Below are 14,878 nucleotides of genomic sequence, written 5' to 3'. Positions count from 1 at the left end.
CGAGTTATGACCTGTTTCAGTTAAGTACGTGAAGATATGATAAATTGTTCTTATTAGACATTTCAGATTCATTTTTTGAGAAGCTTGTGCGAGTGTTCACATGCGTCTATTACATAGATAAGTTAATCACATAAAATATTTTTCATCCTTTAATTATACAAACCAGCTTCAATTAAAACATGCATGAAGTTTTACGGCTTATTAAGGTCAATGCGTATAATTAAAGGAGATTACATGTTTTAAGTGATTAACTTATCTACGTAATGAACGCTTGAAAACACATGCAAAAAAATTTTCAAAATTTTGAGTCGAAAGTATCTAATAGAAACACTTCATTTCGTTTAGTTATTCAAACATACCATCGTTTGCGTATCTAACTGAAATTTACGGACAAACTTAAAAGGGTTATCATCGAATAATGCGAAAGAAAAAGGGCAAAATACATCAAATGACACTTAAACTATACCCAAAATGTCGAGTTAAACTACAACTACGCGCGACCTATTACACCTCAACATAATTTAAGTGGTACTAATACCCCCTTATTTGCCCACAGCGGAAGAGGTACTCACCTACCTAAAGACGCGTGAGATGTAAGAAAAAAGGGACTAAAATGAAAAAAAAAAGCTTACACGCGTCACTTTTTTATTGAACACTATATAGCAAGATAATCTTAATCTTCTTTTCTAATAAATAATTGTTCTTAACAAGAAAAGATTTTTTTTTTATTTTTAAGATAAAAGGAATTTTTGTAGGTCCCACTTTCACTTTTAACTTTTCTTCTCTTTCTTCTTTCTTTTCTTCTGGCAGTTCTCTGCCATGGACACTACCTTCACTTCTCCATTTATATACTGTCATCGCCACCTCCATTGCCACCCTGGGTGGTCCACCCATATAACTACCGGCTTCTATCCCACCTTCCTTAAAGTTGAATTCTTAACATTATCAAAGTTCAAGCATTGAAAACAGTGACCTATAAACACACAATTCACCCTTACGTTCATATTCTTGACTAGCCAACTGATGTTTGAATTTTTTTGTTAAATATTCTTGACTACAAAAGATCTTATATTTTTCATCCATGAAGTTCATAAAGCTTGGCAGTGTAGGTCAAAGAATCGAATTTTGCTTCCATTCTTTAATCTTAAGAGTATTATCTTCTGTTAATAACCGAAGTGATCTCCACAAAGTTAATTCAAGCCGCCGGAACCTAACCCCCCATGCGGAATTTCAAGACGAATCCAAGCCAACAAAAATTAGCCTCAAATTCCAACCACAGCTCTGTCAATTCGCCAAAAACAACAGCGATCACCGTAGCGAATTTTGAAGAACCCTTCGCATCTGGTATGATTCAGCCCAAAATTTTCATTGCAGCGGCCGGCGACATCCGATCTGGTGGAATTTTTTATGGGTTTGATGAGAAAAAAATGAATGGATGAAGAAATTAAGTTGTAGAGAAGTGTGATGAGAAAAAAATGAAGTAGAAGACATAAAAAATGGGGCGTGATGAAGAAGAAAAAGTGTGGGGTGGGAGAAAATGAAGAAGACAGGGACGAATGAGGGTGGGGTTTAAATAATTTAGTGGGTAGAAATTTAATGTAAAAACATATATAACAATAAAAAGAAAAGGACAAAATGAAAAAACGGTGAAAAAGAGTGGAAAGAAAAAACAAATTAATTAGATCTATGTGGCAGCTGATGTAGCAACATGTGTAAAACACTGCCTATCACAAAATTGGTTTTATGTTTTCAATGGTGTATTAGTACCACCTAAATTATATTGAGATGTGTGATAGGTCACATGTATAATTTAAATGTGAACTCGATATTTTAAGTATAGTTTAAGTGTCATTTGATGTATTTTGCCAAAGAAAAAGTGTCGGCACAAAATGAGACGAGCGCTATTACATGTCATACCAAATACAATGAGGTGTCAAACACTGATTGGTCATTGGCGTCCTGACGTGTGGCTCTGAGACAAATCAATCAGTGTCAACTTAACTAGACAAGGCGCCAATAGCCGTTAGGTTCCATGTCTCAATCAGCCAGCGTGGCATCTTCACATCAAATCAAAAACATAGAACAATATAAAAATAGTAACTAATTCCTCTTTAAAAAAAAAAAAAGGAAAAAGAAAAGATTTTGAACTGAAAGAGGCACTGAATAGGCCTTAATTCATAGACAGGAAGAGTCCATTCTTTGCCATTATATGTCCATTGACCTTCAATGTTGAAGCTTCCCCTTTGGTCTCTCTTGTCATTGATGATAGGTGGTGGTTGTGGCGGTGGCGCTGCTACATCTTCAAATAATGGAAGAAGGAGAACCCGAAAAAGATGTGGACATGACCTCTTCTTTAGCTGGTGTGAAACTGGTTGACGCACCTATTCTTTTCTTTGTTATTTCTCACAAGGCTATTACACTTGAGCTTGCTGATATCCACCGTGTAGCTGTCGAGGCGTTGGATACTGGCTCACAAGGCGTTGAATTAATTCGTGATCTTAGCAGGCGGTTAGAGTTCTTGCAAATTGTATATAAGTACCATTGTGCTGCTGAAGATGAGGTAAGCTGGTTGTTGACAAATGTATGTGAGTGTTATTTGTTTGTGTGTCTATGCTTGAAATGAGGTTCCAAGAAAGTAAAACAAGAGAAAATAAAGAAGGCGAATTGTAGTCTTGTAGATTTTCATTTCTCAAAAGAATTGAACTTTACTGTAAGGTTTGTTGTTTTGTTGATTGGGACAATTATACTAATTTAAGTTATTGCTGGAATTCATTTTCACGAGGAGCTGCAAGGAAGGACGTTGACTTTATGACGCTAAAGGAACAATTCAAAAAGTCCTAAACTATCAACAGAAACACAGTAGTTTAGTGCATGGTCTCATTATTTACTGATACCTACTCTGTTATTTTTGTTTCAAACATCTTCATATTGGGCTGCAGTTTTTTCTTTATAATGATACATAGGATAATATGACATATCAATATAATCTTGTTCAATATGACATATCAATATAATCTTGTTCATTTTCATTTTTTCTTCAAGTTACATATATTCTTCTTAGAGTTAGGCGGATTCAAGATTTAAACTTGATGAGTCAACCATTAATGTTTCTAGAATGAACTAGTTATCCTTTTGGAAACTAAGGGTTCAGTTTAATGCTTGTTGAAATATTAGTGCGTTTCACATATATATATATATATATCTATGTTCCTTGTAAACGATAATGGATTCAATTGAAACCATTGCAGAGAGACTGCATCTGCCTCCAACTCTTCTGAGGTCGGAATGTTAATCTTGACAGGTCGTCTTTCTTGCACTTGATGCACAAGTGAAGAATGTAGTCTTTACATATTCTTTGGAGCATAAAAGTATCGATGATTTGTTCAGTTCCATCTTCAAATGTATAGATTGCTTACAAAAGGAAAAGGAGGATTTTTCCAAGCTGTTTAATGGACTTACATGTTACATAGGTACCATTGAGTCTTTCATCTCTCAACATATGCTGAAAGAAGAGAAGCAGGTATTCACAAAAAAAATCACTATTTCCTTTGATGCTGAATAGTAGTACTTAATTTCATATTTAGCTCTTTCAGCCTCTATTTGGCTTTAAAACTCCTGGATACTTGTTTGAACAAAAGGAATTCTGATTTATACCTTGCTAATGGAAATGAGAGATGCACAGAGTTGACATGACATCTTTCTAGTTATATGGACGATACTTAGCTCTACTGTTAGTGTACAGCACAATCCAAAATTATTAGGATTTTCACCAAGGGGCATCTACATGCCCCGTAAAAACCATTGGAAACTAGTATGTTATAGAAGAAAAACTTTGATATTCTGATCTTTTTCCCCCTATATCACTTTTCTAGTTCTTTCCATTCATATGTTTGGGACTTTGGGGCTTTTTCTTGATGGAAAGATATGGTACTTAATCTTCAACGTAGGTTTGCTCTAAAACAATACTCTCTTCTCATTAAATAAGTTGGAATATTTCATTCTTTTTCTCCATCATATAATGGAGGGTGAGAGCACTTAAGGTCTGAACGACTTATAGCTTTAACCCAAGTCTGATAATATAGCTCCATCTTACTAAAGACAACACTAGCTTAGAGTTCTTTTATCAGTAAAATCTATGGTAAAAACCACTAAACATCCCTGAAAATTTAAACAGAAAAAGCTACTCCTAATATAGCTCCATATTCAGTGAAAATTTGAGGTAATCCCAGTTTTACTGACTGACAAAATTGAAACAGTTCGAGCGCCTCAAATATGATGTGTTAGTTCATAACAACAAATTCTGTTTTTGCCCCTTTTCCTGAATTCTCTGGGGTGTGATATGTCACTGCAGATCTTTCCTTCGTTGATGAAGCGGTTCTCTTCCAAAGAACAGGCTAGGCTTGTCTGGCAGTATCTATGTAGTGTTCCCATGTTGTTACTGGAGGATTTTTTGCCTTGGGTAATAACTACTCTTTCTTCAGTTGGAAAGGCAGACTTTCTGAATTTCATTCATGTAGTTTTACCCGAAGAGACACTTATCCAAGAGGTACATTGTAACCTTCTTTTCCAACTACATGGTGAATAGTTTAAAGTGGCTAATCTAACAAATTGATGTTTATTCTGAAGTTGTTCATCTCATGGCTTGATAATACTGAGCTGTCTGCCCAATCCTGCTTAGAACATGGAAAAGGAACTAAATCTCATTATGGAATAGCCAATATGAAACACATGTTAAAGCTGGGAACCATGGTGGTTCATTCCAGTGAAATGAAGCTACTGACAAAGAAGAACCCGATTGATGGTTTCCATCTTTGGCATGCTGCTATCAGAAGAGATCTGAAAGAAATTCTGGAGGAACTACATCAATTAAGAAGCTCATTTTGTTTATCAACCTTAATGTCATTGGTAGCTCAGTTGAAGTTTTTTGCAGATGTTCTCAACTTCTACAGGTTAGAGCTTTGCTCATTCAGTAACTTTTTGAGCTAAATTCTTGTACTAGACATAAAACAGCTTGATCTTATTTCCTTGACATTAGTGTAACCTCATACTTGATACGGCCTAGTGACAGTGGTGTATGTAGCTTAGTAGCTACGGGTTCAACTGATCCTAGTAGTTAGACTCGGCACATGGATATATATGTGGAAACCACTAAAAAAAGTTAAAAATACTGTGTTTTGAACTCATAATTTCAAAAGTACAGTAAGTTCAGTGCTAAGAAGTTTAAAGGCTGAACCCGTTAAGTTCAAATCCTGAATCCGCCTCTACCTAGTGAAGTTTTAAAATAGCAAACTTTATTTATGCTGGCAACTAAATTATGATCTTTTGTGAGATAGAATGTCCAAACAGCACTAATGGTCTCAATTCAGTTGACAAATGTTGTACAAAATGTTGTCGAATGCTGGTTTATCATTTTAAATTTGATAGGTGTAGCCAACTTCATATTGCATTCTTTTCTAAGAATTACATTGTTTACAGCATTGCACTGGATCAAATCTTCTACCCCTTGGTAGATGAACTCACCAAGAATGACCCATCAACTTCTCATGAACAATTTAGTGAAGGGAGTCAAATTGAAGAACTACAGAGATTATTATACTGCAAGCTGCAAGGTGGGATACAGTTAAATGTTCTCGTTGAAATGCTTTGCCAGGAAGTAGAATCATTTGTTGGGAGGATCAGCAAAAAGCTTCATTTTCTAGAAACACAGGTATATGTTTATTAAAGACTCCTGTAAAAAGCTTCAACATCTACTTACATAACATTTTCACAACTGTGCTGCTTCCCAAAGTATTACGTAGTAGTTGGAAATTAGATATTATGTTGACTTCTTCTTTGTTCTCTGGTTTCTTATAGGTTTTTTTGGTCATTAGAGAGAACTGCAGCCATGAATTGCAGCTCTGGTTATTGTACAGAAGCCTTCAGATGTTGCCACTCGGGTTGCTAAAGTGCATGATTATCTGGTTCTCAGCTCATTTATCTGAGGATGAGTCCAAACTGATCTTAAATAACGTAATGCGGGGATCTCCTGTCGTTAACAAGTTCTTCGCTTCTCTCTTGTATGAATGGGTTCGGACGGGCTATTCTGGCAAGATTTCTCTTGAAAAGTTTAGAAAAGATTTGGAAGAAATGTTCAGTAGCAGAAGTTCCTTGCTGGAGAAGTCATTTAATAATTCTGGAAGTTCTTCCTCACAATTGGACATGCAATCATTTGATAAATCTAATAATCTGTTATTGCAACCAGCTTCATCCATGACATCAAACAATACAGTATCTTATCACTCTTCTTCCCTTAGCATCATTGAGAAGATTGATACATCTTATTCTTCTGGGATCAATACACATATATTTTTCTCAGACTCACAGAAAAACTTATCCTTCTTTCCTGGAACTTCTTCCAGATCAAGCAATGATGTAAACATTCCAAATCGTGAGTTTATACCAATAGACTTTGTCCATTTCTTTCACAAAGCCCTGAGAAACGATATACAGCATGTTGTCTCCTTGTCAGTTAAGCTGGCTGAAGATGTTGGAATTCTTGCTGAATTTCACAGACGCTTCCATCTTCTACACTTCCTATTGAGGCATCATAGTAATTCTGAGGATGAAGTTGCCTTTCCCGCTTTGGAATCAAGGGTAACATTCCAAAATATTAGCCATTCCTACACCCTTGACCATAATTTGGAGGTAGAGCATTTCAACAAGGTTTCTGTTATCTTAAGTAAGCTCATCAGTTTGCAAGATGATGAGGTAGTTGATGGTAAGAAGCTCAGGTATAAAAGACTTTGCTTAAAGCTCCATAATGCATGCATGTCTATGCAACAAACATTAACTGACCACATCAACCATGAAGAAATTGAACTATGGCCACTATTCAGAGAACATTTTTCTGTTGAGGAACAAGAAAAGATTGTCGGAAACATGTTTGGACGAACAAAAGCAGAGTTTCTACAAGAAATTATTCCGTGGTTGATGGCATCTCTAACACCAGGTGAACAGCATAGCATGATGTTTTTGTTGCGCAAAGTTACAAGACATACAAAGTTCTTTGAGTGGCTGGGAGAATGGTGGGAACCTATAAAGAGAGAAGAGAGTTTAAATGTAGAAAAGGAACCAAAGATTTCTCCTGTATTTTCTGTTGATCCTCTAGAAGCTGTCTCTACATATTTGTCAAGAAATGGTGTTAAACAAGGAATCTGGAATGAGAAAGGATCAGAGTTTTCATCAGCAGAGTTTGTTAATCGTGACTGTTGTCAGCATGTATCTTTAAGTGCAGACAAAAAACACAATGCCAAGGGAAAACAAAATGTTGATCTATCTGAAGATAAAGCACGATTTTCCACTGCTGTTGACAAGAAGAAATGCACCGAGACAGATGTCTGTGTTGCTCAGAAAGAGACAACTTGCCAGCGTAAAGAAATGTGTTGCAAATCAAGGAAACAGGAGCACCATCTTATGGCTCAAGAGGAACTGGTTGCTGTAATTAGGAGAATATCCTGTGACTCATCTTTGGATTCTGAAAAGAAATCACATCTCATGCAGAGCTTGCTGATGAGGCAAGTGCCTTTCAACTTCTGTGTTTTGTTTTGTGCTTTAAAAAAGCAGCCAGGGATATTGATTCTTATCTCAGATAAACTGCATAAGCATGATCTATTTTTGCATAACACCTAGACAATCTTCAGATCTTGGTTATAATTGGTATTTTCTTGAAAAAAAAAAAATGAAATAATATAACACCTGATTTCAAGATTGTCTAGTTTTCGGTTTTTGTTCTTCTCGTAGTTTAGCAAAGATTCTTTTCATCTTACCTTTTAAATGTCCAAAGTTATTTTTCTTCACCTATAGAAACCAGGTGCCTTGGAAGGTGTGGGAACATAGTATGGATAAATCTAGAAAAGATAGTCTCATTTTCCTGTGCAATATTGAGATCTTGCAATATATTTGCTTGGAATTCCTGAATGTGTTCAACTTGCAATGGGTTTACTTTGGCTTGGTTCAAATATAAATTATGTGATATTACTTATGCAGAGATTGTACAATAAATACTCCAGATTAGTAATATAGGGATTGTAATGCCCATATTCTTATTCCATATTTTATTTCACAAAAGTACACAGAGATTCTAGTTATGCATGTATTTTTTGATAAGAAAAATCAGTATTGTAACCAAACAATGTTGAATTTTATATACTGATTAATCTCCTACCACTCAACCAGACAATGTATAAACTAATGCTTAACTTTATACACCTCTCGTACCAGCCAATCAAAAAGGCCTTTAGTGAATGGACACTTAAATGCAAAAACAACATGCATGTTATTATCAAGAATTCCTAAATTCATTCTTCTGAAATTTTATGGGATCTGACTAGAGCTAATTGGTTTCTACCAGTCAATGGATTGTGACTCAAAAGCTATCTAATTCTGAGGTTGCTGCTTCAAACGATGTGGAGAAATTCCCTGGTCAGTGTCCCTCTTATCGTGATGAACACGAATCTGTATTTGGTTGCAACCATTACAAGAGGAACAACAAGCTTCTTGCTCCATGCTGCAAGAAGCTTTTTACATGCATACGGTGTCATGATGAAACTACTGATCATGATCACAGTCTGGACAGGTGTGTCATGTACTGAGTCTCCGTGACTATCAGTAAATTTAGATTTCTCTCTTTTTTTTTTTTTTTTTTTTTCTTTTGCTTCTCGAGATATCCTAACTTTGGTTATGACATTCTTGCAGAAAAACTATCACACAGATGATGTGTATGAAGTGCTTTAAAATACAACCTATCGGTCCTAGTTGCTCAACTCCCTCCTGCAATGGCTTCTCCATGGGTAGATACTATTGCAAAATTTGCAAGCTGTTTGATGATGAAAGGTGAGAAAATCATGTTGACATTTTTGCATTAGTCTGAGTGGGTACCATATATTGCCTTAAAATAATGCATACATGAGTAATCAATGGGTTAAAGTGATAGGTTTAGCTACTAGCTTTATGGTATGAATAATTTTTTGAAGGTCAAAATCAACATCACATGCCTGTATAGCTATAAATAGCGAACAAATTCTGAGTTGTTCATACACTTTGCCCCCTATTCATCATTGTGGGTTATAAGTTGAAACTACTTAACAGGAGATATGGTTTTTGTGGTTTATATTTTTGTCTTTGTTCCCTGCTTCTCCAAATTGCCAAAAAGCTCTATTGACACCTCACAAAGTGTAATTGGAAGAACAACAAATAATTCATCATGCACTTTGGTGATGATCCTCCTATAGCGAAAAACTCAGATACAGTTCCTCCATTTCAATCATCCAATTTTAATAGGACATGGTAAATGGTGATATAATCAGAGTTTATCTGTGTTTGAGGAGAATCTTTGTGAAAGAAAGCAATTATGTTTCTTCCTTCCCATTAGATTTCTTTTCTATTTTGTGTACCAATCAAGAAAAAAGAAAATTTCAAAAATCCCTCTTCCTTTTGAGTTTTTCGACTTCACTTTCAACAAACTCATAAGTGATTCTCGAAAATCTTGTAGATCATTGAAAGAGAAGAGTCCTTTCCCCAAAATTCCTAAGAACTCAAAGAAGTATAAAAATGGATGGATTAAGAAGATGTAATTCAATTGCATGTAGTGTATATGCCTAAGCAGATTTGTGTTGGCATCTTGGAACATATAATCACAAATTCCATGAGTTGAACTTAAACTACACTATTCTTGGCTGAAGCATCTTTCATATTTGAGAAGAAAAAAGTGTTAAAGGAGAAATCCTTTTTCCAGTCTAACTATAAAACTTTTTGCCAATATTGTATATTAAATTCGTTTGGGTGAAGAAGAAGGACTGAAACGGTTGTGGTAAGCCTCTAAGCTTGTTTCATCATTTATGTACTTATGCCTGCACTAGCTATAGCCACTGTGAACATTTCTTCTCTTTCTGGCTGGCTACTTTTAACAAAATTGATTCAGAGCAGCCATTTATTCAAATAAGCAAAATCTACACTAGTTCACATTTTAGGAGCTCTCTGAGTGTAACTGAGGATAAAAGACAACAAAGTACTACTTGATAGACTGGCATTATGCATCTGTCCCTTGATAGACTGGCATTATGCATCTGTCCTCTTAAATATAAAGCTATATACTCTGTGCTACAATTTCTTGTTCTGATACAACAAATTTTGAACAGGCAAATCTACCACTGCCCATTCTGCAATCTATGCCGGTTGGGAAAAGGATTAGGGGTTGATTACTTCCATTGCATGAATTGCAATGCTTGCATGTCAAAGTCTCTTTCCGTTCACGTATGCCGAGAGAAGTGTCTGGAGGAAAACTGTCCAATCTGCCACGAGTACATATTCACTTCGACCAATCCTGTCAAAGCACTTCCTTGTGGCCATCTGATGCACTCCGTATGTTTTCAGGTATTGATCTCATACTTACTTTGTTTCTTGATTAACTAAGGTTAAAATGAACTTGCAGGCTGTTTCGCTAATTCTCCTCTTTTTTCTTATTAGGAATACACTTGTACTCATTACACATGTCCAATCTGTAGCAAGTCACTTGGGGACATGCAGGTCAGAAAACTATTTAGCATAAAAGTGTCTTAAACCCTTTTTCCTAAAACTGTGAGAGTCTTAAATTGTACCGAATGTGTAGCTTACTTGGTGCTTAATTTCAGGTGTACTTTGAGATGTTAGATGCATTGCTGTCTGAACAGAAAATTCCTGAGGAGTATGCTGGCCAGACTCAGGTTTGCTTTTCTATTTATTGATTCTTATGAATGAATATGCTCTGGTTGGGTTAGACCATTTTATTAACAATAAAACGGTCATAACAGGCTATACTATGCAATGATTGTGAAAAGAGAGGAACAGCATCCTTCCACTGGCTCTATCATAAGTGCTCTTATTGTGCTTCGTATAACACAAGACTTGTATGATCAAAATCCCCGAGGAGTTGTTAGCTAAAATGCAGGGATCCAATTAGAATCCGAGGTTTTGGTCACTGAACAGGAGCTTTACAGAGAGAGCTCGAGTAATTCAGTTATGGTTTTTATGGAAGATAAGAGATGAAGATAGAAAGTAGAGATAAAAAGTAAAGACTTGTATGTATTTCAATTGATGAATCTAAAGTGTTTGTTACAATGACTTATATGTAATGAGTGAATGGAATAGCTACAGCTTTCAACTCCTACTTGACTTCAATCCACTAACTGCTTCTAACAATTTTTGCTGACCTGGACAATTCCTAACTAACTAATGGAACTGCCAGCTAACATATTAACTAACTTTTGAACTAATTCTGAACCATCTCTGAATCATGTAATCAGGAGTGTGAACAACTGATCCTATGTTCCCAGGATGTAAGAGAACACAGGAGCCCACAATGTCAAGAATTCCTTTTTTTTTTTTTTTTTTTTTTTTTTTTTTTAAATTTCTTCACCAACTTACGCATGTACCATGTATTTCAACAATTCATCCTGTGTTAAGATCAATAGATTCTGGGATTCTGATTCATGTTAAAGTAATTACCAGTGAGGACTATGTTAAATTCTGGATTTACTCCAAGATAATGGTGCTAATTTCTGATATGGACAATTTTGACCAAGTCTGTGGAAAGAAATAATAAAAGAAATATATTTATTTCTTGTTCATTTTCCCAAAATGTATTTGTGACACGATTTGTTCTACATTTTTCAATTTCTTGACGAATAGATGGTTGAGTCCAATATAACAATGCTTCCATTTAGTTTCTGCCTTTTCTCGAAAACGAATGTCATGATCGGAATACTAAAGATCACATAAATCCCATGTCTTATTGTTGCAAAAGAAATAAAATTATTTATCTTGCGCATTCTTCAATTGAACTTTTGCACAATGTTCCGATCATAGATTAGCAAGTGCTGCAGCCTGCAGTATATAATAGGAGTGGTGCACTATCTGTTATATCTGTTTCCATCCTTCTAGGCATGCCAGAACTTTTGTTCTCTATGACAAACGTCTTCAATTATTTCTTGCCCGATTAAAACTTCTACGTGTGTTCATTATATAAGCTTTCTGGCAGATGCTTGTCCATGTTCAGTTTTTGTACACTGCGAGTATGCACTATCTCCTACTCATGCTTTTGATTTAACATTTAGGAATCCTCAATTAAACTGTCCATCAGAGAAAATAGCAAATCTTTGTAGATTGATCACTAGCATCATTATTGTAGTGCAACAGGACAGCCAAAACTCACACTGATGTAGACGTTAGAGCAACGTCGTTAAAACTCAGATATGTATAGTGTTAAACAGATAACCTGGAAAAGAAGAGATAATATGGTCCAGAAAAGAAAAGGGATAATATCAAATTCTGGACAAGAAGTAGCAACTCCGTATATATTTAGGTCATAAGACTTATAATGAGGTGTATATGAAGGCAACAAGCTAGTGTGAAGACGCAAACAGGAGATGCTACTCGTTGGAGAGATTTTCAGAAATGATCAAGGAAAGTGGATGTGGCGATACTCAGGCAAGGTGAAGCCTACATCAAGTCTCGTTGCATAAAAAAAAGGTTACAATTAGCAAAAGAAATGCAATACAAAGAATTAGAAGCGGAAACGGACTGCCTAATTGCCGTCCAAGTTATCAATGATAAGGACATACAATATCACCCCCTGAGGGCTATTATTGAAGATTGCAAATGTTTGTTGGAAACTCACAAGGCCACCGTTAAATATATTGGAAGGAGTCATACCAATGCGCCGACTTTCTGGCAAACGAAGGGCACAAACATGAAGAAGATTTACTAATCTTGAAGATGCGGTCAAGGACATGGAGTTTCTTCTCCTGGTAGACTTAAGCCATGTCGCTTATGAAAGGTTTTAAAATTTTATGGTCTTTTCTAGTGTAAACCTAGAAAAACAAGCTAATGGCCAACTTTCTAAAAACCAAATATAGCCTGCTATATTCTAAAACTGGCAGTACATTCTCAATGAGTTACATCTGAATGGAACAAAATTTTGAGTGGCAAAAGAAAAAGCCACTCTGCTATCACTCTTCTTACATTCCTTTGTATTCTATCAGTTGATGCTGGTAAGAGTGAAACATGCTGCAGCATTCTTTAATTCATTCTCAGCAACATGCTCCACAGACTGTCTTGAGTCTTTCAGTGATGATTCTGAACTGCATGAGACAAGATTTTCATTTCAGAATCACAAAACAATAATAATAACTGATAGAAGAGTTCAGCCAATGCATGAAAAACCTCTTAGATTCAGTGTATCAACAGTTATTGGTCATAACCATAAAACAAACAATTTGAAGAAAATGAGTGTACCTCGAGTCATATGCTTCTTTAGAATCGATATAAGATTGCCTGTCATCAATAGTGTCAAAAAATGGATGTATCTCATCGTAGTCTTGAGTGACTTCTTGTGGGACAACAATTGTTTGTGAACCTGGTAACTGAGATTGTATGATCATTGTATTGTTATTGCAAACATTATTACCATATGATTGTTGAATCCATAACGAATTGACTGCATTATTTTCTTTAGGGTCCACAAAGGTAGTATTATTGTAAGCACCGTAGCTGTTATTTGAGTAAGAGGGATAAGATTGGACAGGCAATGCCGCATTGGCAGCAGCATTATATTGCTGGGAAGGCGCGTCTTGATGGAACAATGTTAATCCATTTCCGTTGGCATGCTGAGGAGGTGGAAGACAAGCAGCAACAACAGCAGGAGGGGGCATTCCCAATTGTATCTGGGAAACAGAATCACTGAGCGTTGTGGATGAGATCTCTTGCTGTTGTTGTTGTTGCTGCTGTCTATAGAATGCTAGTTGTGCATGGACAGCTTGAAGTTCTTCCTCGTAGAGTTGGATGTTAAATAACAGGTTTTGTATCTCCGCCACACATCCGTAGACCGGATGCTTATCGCGGGCATTTGCTTGGTAAATAATGGATTTCATGGCAACTTTCTTTTGGGATGGATCAAGGTTCTTTAGTATTTTTAAAATGTTGCTGACCCCGAAGAGCCTATGCGCGTTTTGGAACATTTTCGGTTGATCAGCAGGAAAATAGGGCGCTAAGGGGCAGTCGGAAATGCACCGCCTCCTCTGGTACTTGCACGCAGCGCACGCTTGGCTGGTGCCACCCTTGAGAGTCATTTTTTATTCTGCAAAGCATCAAACACTTGGATAAAGTTTCAAGAATGGCATGCAATATAAGATTTTCAAGAATTGAGGAAAGATGTCCAGATGGGAATGAAAGGGAGTGTTGATGTGAACAAGTATAAGGGAAGACAGAAAGAAGCCAAATGGCAGAGGATTTGAAGTCTGGAACATGTCTATTTAATAGCGGATTTTGCTCAAGGCTGGTTAAAGACTTAGTAAAAAGTAAGAGATTGAAGAGAGATAAAAGCGGGAATGTTGGAAATTAGTTTTTGTTTTGTTTTTTTACTTAGAGCATAGCCTAGTAATTTTTCCCTCAGCAAAAGTAGGACTTTTCCCCCTCATTATGTGGTGCACTTGTGGTTACAGCTCTACTCTCATTAATGCTTTTGATCTTATTTTTTCTTGCTTTCATCACTGCGGAAAATACGAAAAGAGAAAATACAAATTACTAATTTCTAGGCTAAAATGACTATAAGTTTACATTTTGGACATAAGATTCTAGGCGTGAAGTTGGGAAAAACATAGTGCTAAAAATACTTTTTGGCTTTGACATTACTCATTAAAAATTTGTGTACTGGACACTCTAAAAATGAGGAGTAGAAAGAAAAAAGAAACACTAGAAAAAGGAAATCACTTTCTTTTGATTACTAGTAGTATTTTCCATGTGCTAAATAGTATAAATTGAGAAATAAACTTCAACATTTTGAAACAAGAACGACCCTTCAACAGTC

At 36.0% G+C, this 14,878-nt stretch overlaps 2 protein-coding genes across 4 annotated transcripts; one reads left to right on the top strand and one right to left on the bottom strand.

The window, feature by feature from the left end:
* The first annotated feature begins 2,122 nt into the window (after positions 1–2,122).
* LOC132055895 (zinc finger protein BRUTUS-like At1g74770) lies at positions 2,123–11,182 on the top strand. Of its 3 annotated transcripts, XM_059447908.1 has the most exons (13): positions 2,420–2,560; positions 3,249–3,301; positions 3,471–3,520; positions 4,352–4,546; positions 4,627–4,949; positions 5,476–5,707; positions 5,854–7,553; positions 8,390–8,614; positions 8,734–8,871; positions 10,176–10,410; positions 10,504–10,563; positions 10,668–10,739; positions 10,827–11,182. In XM_059447908.1, the coding sequence occupies exons 1-13, from the start codon at positions 2,556–2,558 to the stop codon at positions 10,926–10,928; spliced, it is 3,390 nt and encodes a 1,129-aa protein (XP_059303891.1). In that variant the 5' UTR covers positions 2,420–2,555; the 3' UTR covers positions 10,929–11,182. The 3 variants fall into 3 exon arrangements, with proteins under 3 accessions (XP_059303890.1, XP_059303891.1, XP_059303892.1); XM_059447907.1 differs by lacking the exon at positions 3,249–3,301 and having other exon boundaries at positions 2,123–2,560; positions 3,302–3,520; XM_059447909.1 differs by lacking the exon at positions 3,249–3,301 and having other exon boundaries at positions 2,478–2,560.
* A 1,444-nt stretch (positions 11,183–12,626) lies between these two features.
* LOC132058179 (LOB domain-containing protein 27-like) lies at positions 12,627–14,304 on the bottom strand. The gene is made up of 2 exons (XM_059450731.1): positions 13,309–14,304; positions 12,627–13,154 (listed from the first exon to the last, which is right to left on the bottom strand). The coding sequence occupies exons 1-2, from the start codon at positions 14,139–14,141 to the stop codon at positions 13,052–13,054; spliced, it is 936 nt and encodes a 311-aa protein (XP_059306714.1). The 5' UTR covers positions 14,142–14,304; the 3' UTR covers positions 12,627–13,051.
* Between the last annotated feature and the right edge of the window lie 574 nt (positions 14,305–14,878).

The sequence above is a fragment of the Lycium ferocissimum genome, chromosome 5, assembly GCF_029784015.1.
Source record: "Lycium ferocissimum isolate CSIRO_LF1 chromosome 5, AGI_CSIRO_Lferr_CH_V1, whole genome shotgun sequence".
In the NCBI taxonomy this organism is placed as follows: domain Eukaryota; kingdom Viridiplantae; phylum Streptophyta; class Magnoliopsida; order Solanales; family Solanaceae; genus Lycium; species Lycium ferocissimum.
Note: the sequence above shows the minus strand (reverse complement) of the source record. Positions and strands in the feature narration are given on the sequence as shown.

Coding starts and splice junctions, on each gene's coding strand:
- LOC132055895 (XM_059447907.1), top strand. CDS start 2,309: ATGGAAGAAGGAGAACCCGAAAAAGATGTGGACATGACCTCTTCTTTA. Junction 3,521..4,351: donor TGCTGAAAGAAGAGAAGCAG/GTATTCACAAAA, acceptor ATGTCACTGCAG/ATCTTTCCTTCGTTGATGAA. Junction 7,554..8,389: donor ATGCAGAGCTTGCTGATGAG/GCAAGTGCCTTT, acceptor GGTTTCTACCAG/TCAATGGATTGTGACTCAAA.
- LOC132058179 (XM_059450731.1), bottom strand. CDS start 14,141: ATGACTCTCAAGGGTGGCACCAGCCAAGCGTGCGCTGCGTGCAAGTAC. Junction 13,155..13,308: donor AAAGAAGCATATGACTCGAG/GTACACTCATTT, acceptor TGTCTCATGCAG/TTCAGAATCATCACTGAAAG.